Source organism: Macadamia integrifolia, chromosome 7 (assembly GCF_013358625.1).
Source record: "Macadamia integrifolia cultivar HAES 741 chromosome 7, SCU_Mint_v3, whole genome shotgun sequence".
NCBI lineage: Eukaryota > Viridiplantae > Streptophyta > Magnoliopsida > Proteales > Proteaceae > Macadamia > Macadamia integrifolia.
Genome location: NC_056563.1, coordinates 28,178,243 through 28,193,531, shown reverse-complemented (window position 1 = coordinate 28,193,531; position 15,289 = coordinate 28,178,243). Strand labels below are relative to the sequence as shown.

The window sequence follows — 15,289 nt, the reverse complement described above, 5'->3', positions numbered from 1 at the left end:
ATTTTTTTTTTTTGATGAAATACTGATTCAACATAAATACCATTATAGAAAAAGGAAAAAAGAAGCACACGATCCATAATGCATATTCTAAAATGCATCCTCTCATATAATGAAATGCGGGGTTCATATTGTAAGCCACATGTTTCCCATGAAGATGATACCATTTTCTGTATTATCATTAGTTTAGCATGCAAAGATTCTTTTCTACGTTGACATGAATAGAGCACAAATTATGAAAAATGAAGAAATCACATTCATATCTATATAGAATTTTTTTTCACAATGACATTAATGACACTCCTTGAATTAAACATAAGCAAGATTATCATAATGAAAATGATATTTATTTTTTGCCCCCATGCACTTGTTTTTTCTATAAATTCAAACAAGTTGCAGTGGGAACTAAAATCTAGTTCTATCTCTATCTCTTTTTCTCTCTACCCACACAGAGTCCAAGTACATTTTTTCTTTGATACCCTTTGCCTTGATTTCAACAAAGCTAGAAACAAGGTATCAATAACTGACCTAACTAAATTTCCAACCAACTATATTTCTTATATATAAAAAGAAGGCCCAGCGGGTGCTACTATAACAACCTCAGCATCAATGGCCATAAAGATATAGTACAATTTCCTCATTCATAAGCCGAGGAAAACTGGTCCAACCGGGTCTGTCCGGGTCTTCTAGAATTGGCCTCCTTCGAAGGTCTGACCGAATTGCCAACCGGCCGGAGCAACGTTATAGCTAGTGATAGTTTTTCCATCACTAGTGGTGACTTGGAAGGAGAGGCTCTGGCCGTTCAGGTAGGAGTTGCTCTGCCAGTTCTGGCCCCAGTTCCTAGACATCGGTTGCCAGCCCGTGTTAGACCCCTTGATTGATATTGCATGGACATCCCCTGCACCGCCGACGTTGGTGATCAAAACCAAGTTGAAGTAAGAGTGACCGTTGATCGTGAATCTTATTCCTCCCTTCTTCACACAGGGCACCCTGCCAAACAAAAATGGAAATCCTACACGTTAGCATCGAATCTTTGTGTGACCCAGATGGAAAAGTTGATCTGAGCCGTTGAAAGTTCTTACCTTCTGAAGGAGACAGGGACGATTCCGGCATGGTATTGAGCAATCTGAAGGAAAGCCGGTTGAGCCAAGTCGAAGTGTTGAAGAGGAGGATTGCACCACCCACCGTTATCGTTAGATAAACCTTGGTTGGGAGGACAAAAATTTGTTGCTGTGACGATGATGCTTCCAGGGAGACACCATTTAGGATCAGAATCACATCTCATCTCATAACAAGATCCACAACTCAAGCCATTGTTGAAGAGAGCAGTGCTTAGAGCTGCAGTGTTAGTACCATATCCTTGACTGTACAAGTTCCCATACCCACAAGCTCCACCTGAAAACCAAAAAACCCTTTAGAAATCCAAACAGTACTTAATTAAGGAAGAACTTCAAATGGGTTAAAAAAAAAAATCAGGCTTAAGCTTACCCATTGTGCCGGTGGCGTCGCCACCTCCGTAGAATGTGGCGTGGCCGCCTTCCCAACCTCCATAGTCACCATAAGCTCTCTGTAAGGAGAAGAGAGAGAAGAAGAGAAGAGAAGCAATGGTAATGGCCATTTGAGAAGAGAGATAGAGAGAGAGAAAGAGAGAGAGAGAGAGAGTTAGAGAAGAGGAAGGTTTTGGGGTTAGAAGAAGAGAGGATGGTGAGGAATGAGAAGCTGAAGGTGTGGATTTATACAAGAGAAGGCAGAGGGTGTGGGGTAGTGTGGATAAAGAGACAAAAGTAGCGGTTCTCACGATTGAGGTGGTGGTGGGGCTTTGGGCTTTGGGCTTTGAAAAGGGTCAGAGCCACGTAACGGGTATGAAGTAAGTAATTAGGCAAAAAATCGAAGTGCACATGCAAATGTTCCAATTGGAATACCAACCGCTAAGCCCATGGGCCCCCGCCCGCACATGCGCCTCCCAACGGTTTCACCTTATTTTTATTTATTGCCGTTGTTTACCCTTTTTTTTTTGGACGAGGTTTTGGAAATGGGGACCGACAGGTCATTTATGGAATTCTACGGGGATCACGTGATTGGAATCTTAGATAACCTAATGTGGGGCTACGTGTCGGTGTTCTGTTGGGTAGTTAGGTCCACATGAAAGCGCATGGGTTGATTAGTGTGGTGGGTGACGTGGGTAGTAGGCCCGACCACCCAAAAAAGAAAAGATAAGGCTTCTGGTTGGACGGGGCGGTTCTGATTTGGCATTGCTGAGGTGTATCGCTGGCTTTCAGTGTAACTTTACAGTCAGTAAAAGAGACCTTTTCACTTAAAAAAAAAAAAAAAAGCTTGATAGTCAAGAGACCTCAAGAGACGGTAGTCAGATCCTCTCCAGCTTTTGGGCATTCTTACGTGCAAACCATGGTTGGAAAGGTCTGGGGATGCGCATCCGTGTGTGGTGTACTCGGATCCTTTCAAACTGTTCTAATGAGTTTCCTAGTGGCTGGGGAGGATCCGAACCCTTGAGAGGTTCATGAATCTAAAGAAACAATTTCAAGAAACCATTTAAAAATAACTGACAGTTGTAGGCGAAGTCGTAGCTGGTGCAGTCAAGAGGTAATGGGTTGAGTCTTTTTGCTATTGAGTAGAGATTCAGAGCATTGATCAACCGGTCCCTATTGATTCTAATCTAGATCAAATTGAGATTGAATCAATTCTAAAAACCCTAAAAAGAAGTCCTCAATTATGAAAACCCTGTGATTCTAGTGTTTCTTGACAAGAATTGAAAATGTTGAATCGATCAGAAGCGGTCAATTTTAAGGTGGGAAGTTGAGACTTGAGACCAATTAAGGGATGGAGGTTAAGTTTAAAATAAATATATAATATTTCAGACAATTTTCCCCACATTGGCTTTTCATATGAAATTTTTACTCTGTACCAAATTCATGTGGGTCCCATATGGATGAAAATGAATCTCCCACCACTATTGATGTGGCATAGAAGATTCCTCCCCATTGGCACTGTAGGGAAACTCTCCTATTTATCTATACCAAAAGAAAACAAGTAGAAACCAATTATGTTTGCAGTAAAAAAAATACCATCATTTATAGGTAAGATTAAAACTAAAATTGGATTGAGTGCACATCAAAGCGATTCAATTTTATTGAGGAGACCTTTCCTTTTAAGTTCTTTTTTTTTCCCTCGTAAAAGAGTTGAAAATTAATGTTCGGATATGAAAGACGAATTATGTTGGTCCTTACAACGTATGCTTGGCCCTTAAAGAGATAACTCTTCTTTCCCATTTATTTCCACCTTAATATAATAGGAAAGCCTTAAGCCTATACATAACTTACATTTCTTTCTTTCTTTTCTTTTCTTTTCTATTTTAATTTGTTAAATATCTAACTCATATTTTTCGCCTCAACAATAATGGAGCTCGGCTATGACATCATGTGGTGAAATAAAATTTTAAAAATCTAATACATTTTAGAATCCTTGAAAAATAATTGAAAAGAAATAGATGATTATTCTAAAAATATGGGAGGAAAAAAAGAAAGAAAAGAAAATGGACGGCTACTATATAATAAAGTAAAAAGAAATAGATGGCGGCCAAATGTGCAGAGATAATGCTAATACATGGGAGGTATCTGATTGAATTTAGTTCTAAAATTTGACTAAGGAATCAAAATCGTGCCCTATCTACCCAAATAAATAAATAAACATTTTATTTTTTTAAAGCAAATTAATTAAAGGTTGGTAAGCTTTTGCTCTCTTTAGCTAAATAAATAAATAGTCCATGATATTATCTAATTAGGTTACGAGATAAGATAATTAATAAATTATTATTAAAATATAGATGTCAACCAATGGAAATTGTCAATCTATAAATTGTCGGTGGACATCATATATTATTTGTATGACACGTAGGTATTCCTGATTCATTGATTTCAACGAAATTAGAGGTAGAAAGGTATCTTTGTCTAATTATTTAATTGAAAAAAAAAACTGTGGAGTTATTGGTACTTTATTATTTATTTATCTATTTTTATTTAATTGAAATTGTATTAAAAAATAATAATTTATAAGATACTGCAGCCTTTTGTTATACTTTATTAAAATAGGTAAGGTGTTTATATTTTATTTATGAAACTATTTTGTTTATGAAATCCAGAATGGAAAGGTGAGAAGATTTGTTTAAGGCCCTACCCATGTTAGAGCACATGCAAATACTGGTCATTGCGGGTCCTAATATTCATGCATCCTTTTCAGTACTTTTTGGTGATTAAATAAAACAGAAATGTACAAACTAACTAACAGAAGAAGATAAAGAAATCTCATGTTGGCTTAGGAAAAATACAAACTAATTTAGGCTCCCCATGTCTACTTGATTGCTTTGAAAATGGAATCCATGATAAAACATCCTTCAATTTCAACCACCTCTTAGATTTCTCTCTCCAACCAAATCTCCCCCCCCCCCCCCCCCCCCCCTCTCTCTCTCTCTCTCCAATTTCAATTTTCAACCACCTCTTAGATTCTCTCCAATCAAATCTCTCTCTAGAGATTATTCTTCTAGACTTTGTTGAGCTGTTGGTGCTTCATCAAGAAGCCTGAGTTTCAGAATAGATAGGCCTTTTCAAAAGTCATTAGTCCAATAATTATACACTTCCGAATACTTTTTTGTGGGTTGATTTTGTTTAACTCAAAAGCCTGAGTTTCCTGGTAGAGAGACTTTTCCTAGTGTTGTAAGTTCAATAACCACAAGCTATTCGATCGATGTTGGGATTAAACCCCTTCCCCACCTTTTAGCTGTAGAAAGCACTCACAACGTCAACTCTAAAAAAAAAACTATTCTAAAGATTTTGATTCTTGAGCAAGATTTTCTTCTTTATTATGTAATAGTCCAATGTGGTCTGACCATAATTGATAAGAAAATAAAATTTATTCTCTCATTTGAGTTTAAAGATATGGAAAATAACCATATGTTTCCTTCAAGAATGCAGGAAATTATGAACTAAAATGGTCATGGACACAATAGTATCAAGGTCTCCAGACCTTGTACCACTATATTCAATAAATTCTTTATAAATCTTAGGCCATTTGGGTGGTTGGTCTTTTTAAGATTGCAATCCCTAGAGAAGTTATATCACCCAATAACTCCAATCATTCAACAAAACCTACTGTTTTTTCTCTTTTATGACTTGTAGCTAATAGATCATAGGTAGTTTCTTTCTATAGCTAACTACCTACTAATCCATTCAAATTAGACAGTGGATCAGGTTCACATACGAGATTTTTCTCTTTCATCCCTATCCATGGATTTGGAATCTATTTTATTTCTTTTTTTTATTTAATATGTTTCAAATCCACGGTCCAAGAACCTATGAGATTGTTCTTATATGTGAACCTGATCTGAATTCCCAAATTCAACACAAAAGTCATATATAAGAGTAGGGGTGTCAACGGTTTGATTTGGACTGGTTTCGATCCAGGTTGAATCGATTTTGGTGTGGAAATGGTGAAACCAAAACCGAACAAATAAGGAAATTTTGGTTTTGATTTTGGTGTGGTTTGATTTCAGTTTTGCTTTGGTTTCAGTTTTTTACCGGTTTGGATCTGATTTTTCATACAAAATTATGCAAATTTTGATTTTTTTAATTGAATTTTGGGCTGTTTCGGTTTCTTACCGGTTTGATTAGATTTCAGTCTGGTTTCGTAATCTGTTTTGGTTTGGTTTCCAGTCCATTTGGTTTCCAATGCGGGTTTGTTAAGGGGGTTGCAATATGCCAAATCAAAACCGGCCCAATAAGGCTTCAGTTTGATTTGATCAAGGTTCAATCAACTCGATACGGGGCGGTTTTACCGTTCGATTTAGGTATTGGCACCCCTACATAACTCATAAGACATTAATGGTATTTACACAAGTCAAAACTTACTGTATTTGTCAAATTTTGATGATTTAATTTTGAACTAATCATCAATCTTCTTGTCTTACTTTGTTATAGAACTAGAAATTAAAAGGGTTCATATTTGATCATTTTTGAGTCAATAGATGATATATCTTCAGTGGTTAGGCAAAGAAAACCTCTCTTGTTTTTCTGCCCCCTCATCCTTCCATCTTGATTAGAACAAATTAGAGGTTTGTCTGGGACAAGACGGAATGAAACCCCAACACATCCTTTTCTGATCATTGGGGACTTGAAATGACATCCACAAGAAGGCATGTGGGTTTTATCTTTCACTGTTGTTAGTTGGGGGCTAAGGAAAGGTCCATTCACAAGATTGTCCCTTAGTCCCACTTGTTAGGGACCTTTAGACAGATATGAACACAACTAACATGGATGGGTTTTAGGGTCCCCCCAAACATACCCAACCCTCTTCCCCTCTTTGCAACCCTACCCAGAAAGTGGTTTTTAAAAATCCGGTTCGATTCAACTGGATCGACGGATTTGGATTCATCAGTTGGATCGACTAAAATTGGGATTGAAATTGACTGAGTCCGATCTTGATTCTGGTTGATTTGGATCAATTGATCCTCTTTCAAAATTTAGGGTTAGGGAAATTTTGGGCCAACTTGATTGAATTCTCACTGATCTAACCGATTCTAATCTAGAATGAGATTGTAATCGGAATCCAACCAAGATGGATCCGGATCCGGATCTTGATCTTGATCCCGGGTTGGATTTTTAAAACTTGCCCTTACTTTCTAGTAGTTGCTTTCCAAGGGTAGTAGCAAAGTTGGTCATAGCAGTTGCCAAAGGCCCCAGTTGAGCTGCTGAACTCATGGCAGCCATATTTTCAGATCAGATTAAAGACTTTACCAAAAAAACAAAGGGACACTAGTGCCTACCACCTTTACCCTACCATGTGAGCTTCATTGGGAGATGACCCTTCCTTTTCCTTGGGTGCATCAGTGACAGAGTTTGAGGATTCTGTGTCGGCCTCACTGTAGCTTTTATGTCTCTTCCTCTTGGGACTGGCTTCCAATATTGGAATTTGGGACCATTGGGCAAGTATGACTTTGTTTGAGAGGTCTTCTATCAATAAAAAATGGGGGTTGTGCTAAGACTTTATCAATAAAAAATGGGGGTTGTGCTAAGACTTTGCCATGCTTAGTGAAACTTAAGGCTAGTTTGGTATCGTTTCTGTTCCAGAAACATCGTTTCGTGTCAAAAATGAAAATTTCAGTTTCTATGTCAAAACGCAGTTTTTAAACGAAAAAATGGAGTTTCAAAATTTTAGATTTTTATCGGATTTTTCTTTTGTAAAAAGGAACGAAACTGGGAGGACGGAATCGTTTTTTCAGTTTTTTTTTGTTTTTTTTCATTTTTTGTTCTAAAAAAACAGAAACAGACCATAAGTGCACCAAACAGAAAATTCCGTTTTTTCGTTCCAATAGAACGAAAAAACTTCAGAAACGTTTTTTTAGAACGATACCAAACAGAGCCTTAGATTCCTTGATTCCATGCATGGGTTAATGTGAGAGAAAAACCAATTTGTAAAAATTCAACCGGGACATGAGCAAGGAGAAATGGAGAATGGCTCAAAGTTTTAAAACATAATTTTTTTAATTTTTTTTAAACATAGCTGATAGGCTCAAGAAGGAAATGAAAATTAAACATCAGTTGACATGCTCATCTTTTTTATTTTGGAAAATAAAGTTGGGAAGTGGCGCCGCATCGTTTACATTGGTGTTTTCTATGATTATTTTTCTCTTCTGCAATAAAAAAAGAAATATAATTTTATAAATGGAGGAGATAGAAGACCCCAAATAAAATTATTTTTCTCTAGGAAGTTTTACTGCTAGACCACTTACAGAATATTACATTTGACTTCGCGTTTGAGAGGTAGTGTTCCTCCTCACCCCCACCCGACACAAAAAAAAAAAAAAAAAAATAAAATAAAATAAACCGATTATATTCAAAACTAAGTAGGGATGTAAAAGAAAAAACGACTGATGGATCAAAATTTTTATTAAATTAACATTGATTTTTAATTTATTGAAACCGTTGAGAGATTGAAAACAATCGATTGACCAAACCGGCCTGATAATTATGCGTTATCAGTTTCAGTTTGATTTTTGTAGATCGAATACCTTATCAATCTGGTTTGATATGAATCTGACACAATATATGTAAAAAAGTGGAAGAAAAAAAGAAAAAAAACCCGGCCGTTTGACAATATTCAATTCCTAAAATATTGAGAGCCACCATGCACCATGCACCATGCACCGTGCACCAGCACCACCCATCTTCACTTCTTTGGGGAAGGGATTACAGAGAAGTTTATTACAGTCTTGGAGGCGAAGGAGACGTGGTGGTTCCCCCCTGCCTGACACCTAGCGAGCGATCTGCTACTGCAGGACCTGGTGGCCTTAGATTGCGTGGTTCCTATGGTATGGAGACTGTGACCTGCAGATGATCGACACGGGTGCTCATAGCACATGCCCCCAGGGTTTAGCTGCAGGCATCGGACTGGTCGATACGCTGAGTCAGTATATCTTTTTTTCTTTTTTTTTTTCTTTTAACTTATCTTTTTGGTATCAACTCAGCAAACCTTGAATCCTTCCTCCACCTATGGTTCACCGACCATTCTACGGTTTTAATTATTTGCCGTATAGTATTAGGTTGAAAATTTCCCAAATCCCAACTAAGCATCGAGCCCCACAGTGAAGGGAAGTTCCTTTGACGGACATAAGTGAAGGAAAACTGGGTGTGAATCCAATGCATAATACATTGATTGCAGTTTCTACTGGTAAAGTAGACGCTAGGTTTGTGGTTTAGGGATCAACTCCTATCACATGTATTCCCCCCCTCCATCCCTCCCTCTTGTGTGAGTAAAATCTCCTTAGGCAATTCTATAGGGATATAAATAACAAAAAAAAAGAAGGAAAACTGAGTCCATAAATTTTTGAGTAAAATGTTTTTCTGGTTGCATAAACCATATAAACTTACATAGTCACGTTAACTAGCATGTGACCAACTTAGATGAGGATAGACATTTTGTATATAGATAAATATGGACACGAGGCTATTGTTCACATGTCAAGATTAAACTCAATCAAAGTTTATTAAGTGGCAAAATAAAACATTGAAAATTTCAAGACTATTGTGACGAAGCAGACTACCAAAATGTACGTGTGTTCTTTGAATCATGGCAACCTATTTTTCTTTCATTTTCCTTTTGTGTTCCTGAGTTGCTACAATTTTGTCCAAATAGTTTCCTAAGGTAAGTAAAGTAATAACTGTAAATAAATGGAGCTGAAGGGATAAAACAATCAAATAAATGAATTTATTGACCAACAAAAGACTTTTAAGAATGTAACGTTCCAAGAATCTCTGTAAGTGAATCCCAATGGTTTCAATTTTTTCTTTTCATTCCTAATCCCTTTTTATCTCAGAAATCGGATACAACGTACCGCCATATATAACTATCAAATCTCCCAACAATCAATAATAGCTTTGATTGGTGTCATGACCAACAATTGGAAGCCATTAATTTAGCAAAGGCTGGGATAGAAATCTGCAGACATCTTAAAGGCACCAACATCTTCAATCATCGTCACAGACTTGACTTGAGTTTCATCCACTTTCATATTAGTGTTGCATCCCCACAAATGAACTGCTAGCCTTCGACACTTGGGAGATGATGGTCTGAGATATGTATTAAACCAATATATAACATCATTCTTGCTAATGCCTCGGAGCTCCTCTGCTTCCTTTTGTGACATATCAAACAAGTACCTGACGATGCAAGTATATTTAATTTCAACAACCAAAAACAAGTGCAGTAAATGACATAACCAAGACAATGATAATGAAGTAGTCTAATTCAAATAAGAAATTATAATTCCATTAGGTCTCTCAAGTATAACAGGAAGTTTAGAATTAGCATAATTATGCACTTCAAAAGCAGAGCAACCACAAAACAGTCCAGTCGAATTGAAATCCTGACTTGAATTCATAAACCCAAACCAGAACTTTTCATGGACATAAAAGGTAAAAATTCAATACACTAAAGCTACTTAAATGGAGAAAGGGGTTTGAGGGGCATCGAAAACGCAATGCTCCTATGGTTACAAGAGACATGTAATAGTTTCAAACCTTGACAAGAGTTTGAATGTCAAGAAAGAGGACGAATCATAATATTAGATACGGTTCCAATCAAGACAAAAACTGTTTTGAAGAGAATGTTTGCTGGAGAATGATATACGGATGCACTTCAAGGGAATATCATCCCAAAACCATTTTCTCAAAATCACTTTCGCCAAACCCATGTTCTCATAAAAAATAATCACTAGAATCTTCACACTATAAATCCAAATTTCTGTACAAGTGCCATATGGAGATATTGTCCAACATGACATAACACCATAAAGCACCCAAACAACCAAACAAGAAACTAGCATAGTATGGAATTGAATCAGATTTTATATCTCAAAACATACACAGATATTTGAATGGTTCTCATTCAATCCCAGTATGACCCCGTCCATGCGGTTGTGGGGTCAGTATGGGCCCACGGGACTAGTCATGATGAAGGCTTGGATACTCGTTAGCAAAAAAAAAAAAAAAAGAATCATATTCAGATGCTTTAGTGGTAAATGGATCATGATCACGATTCATGTGGATTGCTCCAAATCGACCTATTTTGCGCCCTAACAACCTAATTATCTACATGTGACTCTTTCCTTATACTTTTACTGTGCAATCAATATGCCAAGGGCATTTTAGTCATTAGAAACTGACTGATGTTGCAGACATTTTGAAACTTGATTACTATATAACTAATAGGGTCATGACTAGGCCTTTCTCCCTTTTGGGAACTAACCTCCATTCCATCAGAGATAGGACAAGGGCGTTTTGGTCACATTTTAAAAGCATCAGATGCCCTATAATTGGGTTCAACATACTAAGGAAAGTTCAGTCTGAAATGTACAAAACAAGGGAATTTTATATTTCGTAAAGAACAGCATGCCTCATAATTGGTGCTTTATTAAACCTTGGTGACCAATTCAATCTTGATTGCATGGTTGATACAGTAAGGGCATTTTTGGCCATTCCAACAGACTAGTGGATCACAAAATGGAACAAAGTTGACTCTGTACAGCATTTTTGGCCATTCCAACAGCCTAGTGGATCACAAAATGGAACAAAGTTGACTCTGTACATGTGATCTCAATTGGAGAATCTCAACATTAACATAAAAGAAACAGTTTGGAGTGCAAAATTTTGTGTGTTTTATGATATTCATGATTTACAAAATCCACCCCCCACCCTGGCTTTCTGAATTTTGAATACCCATCCATATATTAAGTTTCCCTAGATATCGCATCCATGATTTTGGTGCATCCAGACGCCTGATATTTGATTTTTGGCTTGAGATTGCAATTCCCAACCTCAAACATCTAGGTTCCAAATATTCCCTAAAAGACTTTCTCAATCCTCGTGGCACTTTGATATAGAGAAAAATTGCAACAACAGTAAAAGAGTGGTCATTTTGAAAAGGGTAATTTACAACGCCACCCCCTAGAGAATGCCACTATTAGAGAGACACCCCCTGTACCAAATTATGCTCGCACCCCCTACCGTAAGTCTTTGTTAAATAAGGATTTGAAATGACTGTTTTACCCTTTAAAAAAAAACACACACACAAGAGAGGGTCAAGGGAAGACAAAACTAACATGAGATCAGCAAAGAACACGTTACCACCTGGTCTTCTTGCCAATATCAGTGTAAAGTCCTGGACCCTTTCCCATCTCGTCTCCACCGAAAATGGAGAGAGAGATCGAAAATTGAGCGGTGGAAGAAGAACAGTGATAGGGAGACCAGAGAGGGATTGGGTGCTAAACTGAAATGTTTGTAGGAGGAAAATAAACGTGTTAAAACAAAATTTGAAACAAGGAGCAGGAGCCCATCTCCTCGGCCGGAGTTAGCTGTTCTGTTGGTGGTGGCAGTGCCGGCGTTGTTTTGGTCTCGTTCCGATAGGAACAAGGACTGACCAGAGAAGCCACATACGGCAGGGCCAGATCACTTTGAGCATCGTCTGTTTGGAGATCCAGATCACACACGGTTCTTTTCCTCACCATTTTTCGTTCCGGTAGTGGTGATGACGGTTGTCGCAAATGTTGGGGATGGGAAGGGGGACTTCGAAGCGATGCTCCTGTCGTCGAAGCTGGGGGTGCTGCCTAATTGACCACTGCCACTGATATTACTACTGCCACAGCCACTGTCGAGCAGATTGCAACCAACCATGTAGAGATAAGATGACGGCAATGACGTCGGCGACGAAGGCCGATGATAGTAAGCGCGTCGTTGCTGCTGCTACTGTTGTTTTTGTTGTTTAAGGCTGAGGCCTAGTGTCGGCGTACAGCCGATAGAGCTTGACGGTCTGTGATGGGGGTATTTTGGTATTTAACAAAAAACAAACCAGTTGATGCCAGCACATGAGGTATATTCCCTAACAGTGACTAACGGTAAGGGGTGCAAGCGTAATTTGGTATTACGAAGGAAGTGTCTCTCTAATAGTGGCATTCTCTAGGGGGTGGCGCTGTAAATTACCCTTTTGAAAATCATAAATATAAAATAGAAAAAAAATTATGCCAAACCAACTGACTGTCAAAGGAATTAAGCATTGAATTAAAAACTGTTAACAGAGAATTTCACACACTAAGATTTTTAACCTAAATATAAGCATTGAATTAGACACAAAAGTATTACACATGAGAAATTGATATTCTGAATAGTGTACCCTCTACATTCCATCTACAAAAAAATAGGAATTATATTACGGATGTCCCACTATTCTATTATAAACCAACCAGAAAATCTCTGCACATCCAAGGTAGATCTAACTGCTTTATATGATAAACATTTGATCAACCACAATCCATTGGATGAATAAGGATTTAAATTGTGGGGAAAAATGGCCATGAATTGGATCAGGTGCAATACTTCAATCCTGTATATATTAAATGCTGAAATCTAAATTCTACGATGGACCATAAATGCTGGTCCCCGATGAGATGGCACGACATCATCTCACACTCCATTTGAAGATGGCAATTAAAGATCTCCATTAAAAGAAAAATAAAAGCATAGTACCTCTTGTCAACAATTTGACCCCAAAGATGATTGGTTTTGTATGTGAGTGATGGATCTTTCTCCAACTTTTTTGCTATCAATCCACTTCTGTAATTCTCAAATGACTCATCATCAAGACCAACCTGTAACAGCAAAATATCTGTAAGAGACATATTGTGCTGCACATATACTTCAGCAGAGTAATGAACAATGCCAATATAAATTGTAGAAACTATTATTATTGTTGTCGTCATCTTTCTTGTTGTTAGCATTGTAATCATCATCATCATCGTAAACTTATTGACAAGGACTGGACTCAACCAACATCTAATACATGACTTGGCAGAGTTGAATCCAGACAAGCACAACAGCAATTAAGATATTCCCATTATATGCAACAATCAACTTAATGACCCAAGAAAAATAGACAGAGAAGTAAGCTTGAAAAATAAGCAAAACTAAACCACAGATAAATCTCCAAATAACTTATTTGAGTTTGTACAGTGTAACTCCATATACATCACCATCGTTCAACGTGAAATTCTTTGACAATGAATAAATACCACTTGCTTTGCTCATCTAATAATTCCAGGTGATATGAAATTTTTTACAATGAATAAATACCATTGTATTTGTTTCTTATAATTAGTATAGTGGTGCGCAAATGTTCAAATTTTCTTGATTGCTGCTGTTTTTTCCACAGATACGCTTTTTTATTTCGGAGACAAGTTCAATATTGCTCTGGTTTGTGTCTGTTATTGTTACTTTGTCAGGCCACATGGCCATGTTGACAGTCTACCCATACATTTCAGCAGAAGAAATAGAAAATATACAACATATATAACGGCCATGATAATAAATATACAAATATTTCATCTAGCAGCATGGTTCTGCCTCAAGTGTGAGAAATTGTGTTCTATAAAACCCCTTTATATAACAAAAATTTCCCCTTACTAGAGCTCTAATATTTTCCAATTCCAAAATGGTAATCATCAAACTATCAAAATCAGAGTCCTCAAACAAGTTAACAGTACTCATACAGTCATACCCCAAATGATCACAGATAATGACCACACGGTTTGAACCGTGCAATAAATGATATAGGTCAGAACCACATCTGGAACAGTCCACAAAACCATTATTCTTATGGAAAAGTAACTAAGGGCTCCTTGATATGGACTCTCACAAACCCTTTATGCTTATTCTCAGAAAGAGGATTTAGAAACCGTTCTGAATCAGAAAAAAAAAATGTTTTCGCCCCCAATCCTTCTGACCTGTCATTTGAATAAAATTACTCCATATTTATAAAAGGGAAAAAAAAAAGAGGGTAGAAAATAAGGGGATTGAAAAAAAAAAGTTTGAAATTGGGGAGAGAAGTGGAGGTTGTGAAATCAGAGAGACATGAGAGAGAAGAGAGAGGAGGGGGTCTGAATGAAACTGTGAGAGAGAAAGAGGCAGGAGAAAACCCGCTATGCATAATTGAAAACAAAAAACAGACTGAGGAGGTAGAAGTGGTGAGAGAACTGAGACGTGGTGGAGTGCTCGGGAAAGGGTGAGATTTGCACACCCACTCACACTGCATACACATACATACACAGAGGGAGGGAGGGGGAGAGTACCACTTACGAGTGTTGAGAACCAACCTGCGGAGGCTGTTGAAGATGAAGGCAAATCAGACAATAACGGTGAGGTCAGTGCCAGTGCGAAGATAGCACTGGTGAGGAGTAAGACAATACTGTTTTGGTTATAAAATGTGCACTTCAAGTGTTTATCCCAACTTGGTGCATGTACACATTAATGTTCAGTTCAGAAATCCGGAAAACCAGAATTTGAGAATGGACTAAAAGCGCATTCTAAGAATCCCACTTTCAGAAAGAGAAATAGGAGCCAATAAATGATAAGAAATGCCTGCTTGGGGGCTCAGAACACTATCTGGGCCAGAAATAGTTTCCAAGAAACCATACAAAAAGGGGCCACAAGACACCTGTAGTATAAGTAGTAAAGTTAAAAAAGGAAAAAAACATATCAACGATCAATTACATAGCTGTATAAATATGACAAATGAAGTTTAATGTGAACCACCATTGGACAGCCTCAACACAATTCCAACATTCTCGATCGAGAAGAATTAGATAACGACATAGCAGAATCTTGGGGCCATCCAATCGAGTCAAATTTTAGTGTGTATCTCTTACGTAGAATTCAGAGTATGCAAACACTCCCCCCCA

At 37.5% G+C, this 15,289-nt stretch overlaps 2 protein-coding genes across 3 annotated transcripts in view; both read right to left on the bottom strand.

Annotated features, from left to right (window-relative positions):
• Positions 1–230: 230 nt before the first annotated feature.
• On the bottom strand, positions 231–1,694 carry LOC122083244 (expansin-A8-like). The gene is made up of 3 exons (XM_042650972.1): positions 1,486–1,694; positions 1,080–1,392; positions 231–987 (listed from the first exon to the last, which is right to left on the bottom strand). Exons 1-3 carry the CDS (start codon positions 1,613–1,615, stop codon positions 684–686), a joined length of 747 nt encoding a protein of 248 aa, XP_042506906.1. The 5' UTR covers positions 1,616–1,694; the 3' UTR covers positions 231–683.
• A 7,554-nt stretch (positions 1,695–9,248) lies between these two features.
• Positions 9,249–15,289, bottom strand: part of LOC122083631 (nardilysin-like) — a 47,993-nt gene continuing 41,952 nt past the window's right edge. For both annotated transcript variants that reach the window (XM_042651499.1, XM_042651500.1), the window contains exons 18-19: positions 13,083–13,204; positions 9,249–9,722 (exon numbers count right to left, since the gene is read on the bottom strand). In XM_042651499.1, the coding sequence (XP_042507433.1) occupies positions 9,479–9,722; positions 13,083–13,204 (366 nt within the window). In that variant the 3' untranslated portion in view covers positions 9,249–9,478. The remainder of the gene's footprint in view (positions 9,723–13,082; positions 13,205–15,289) is intronic.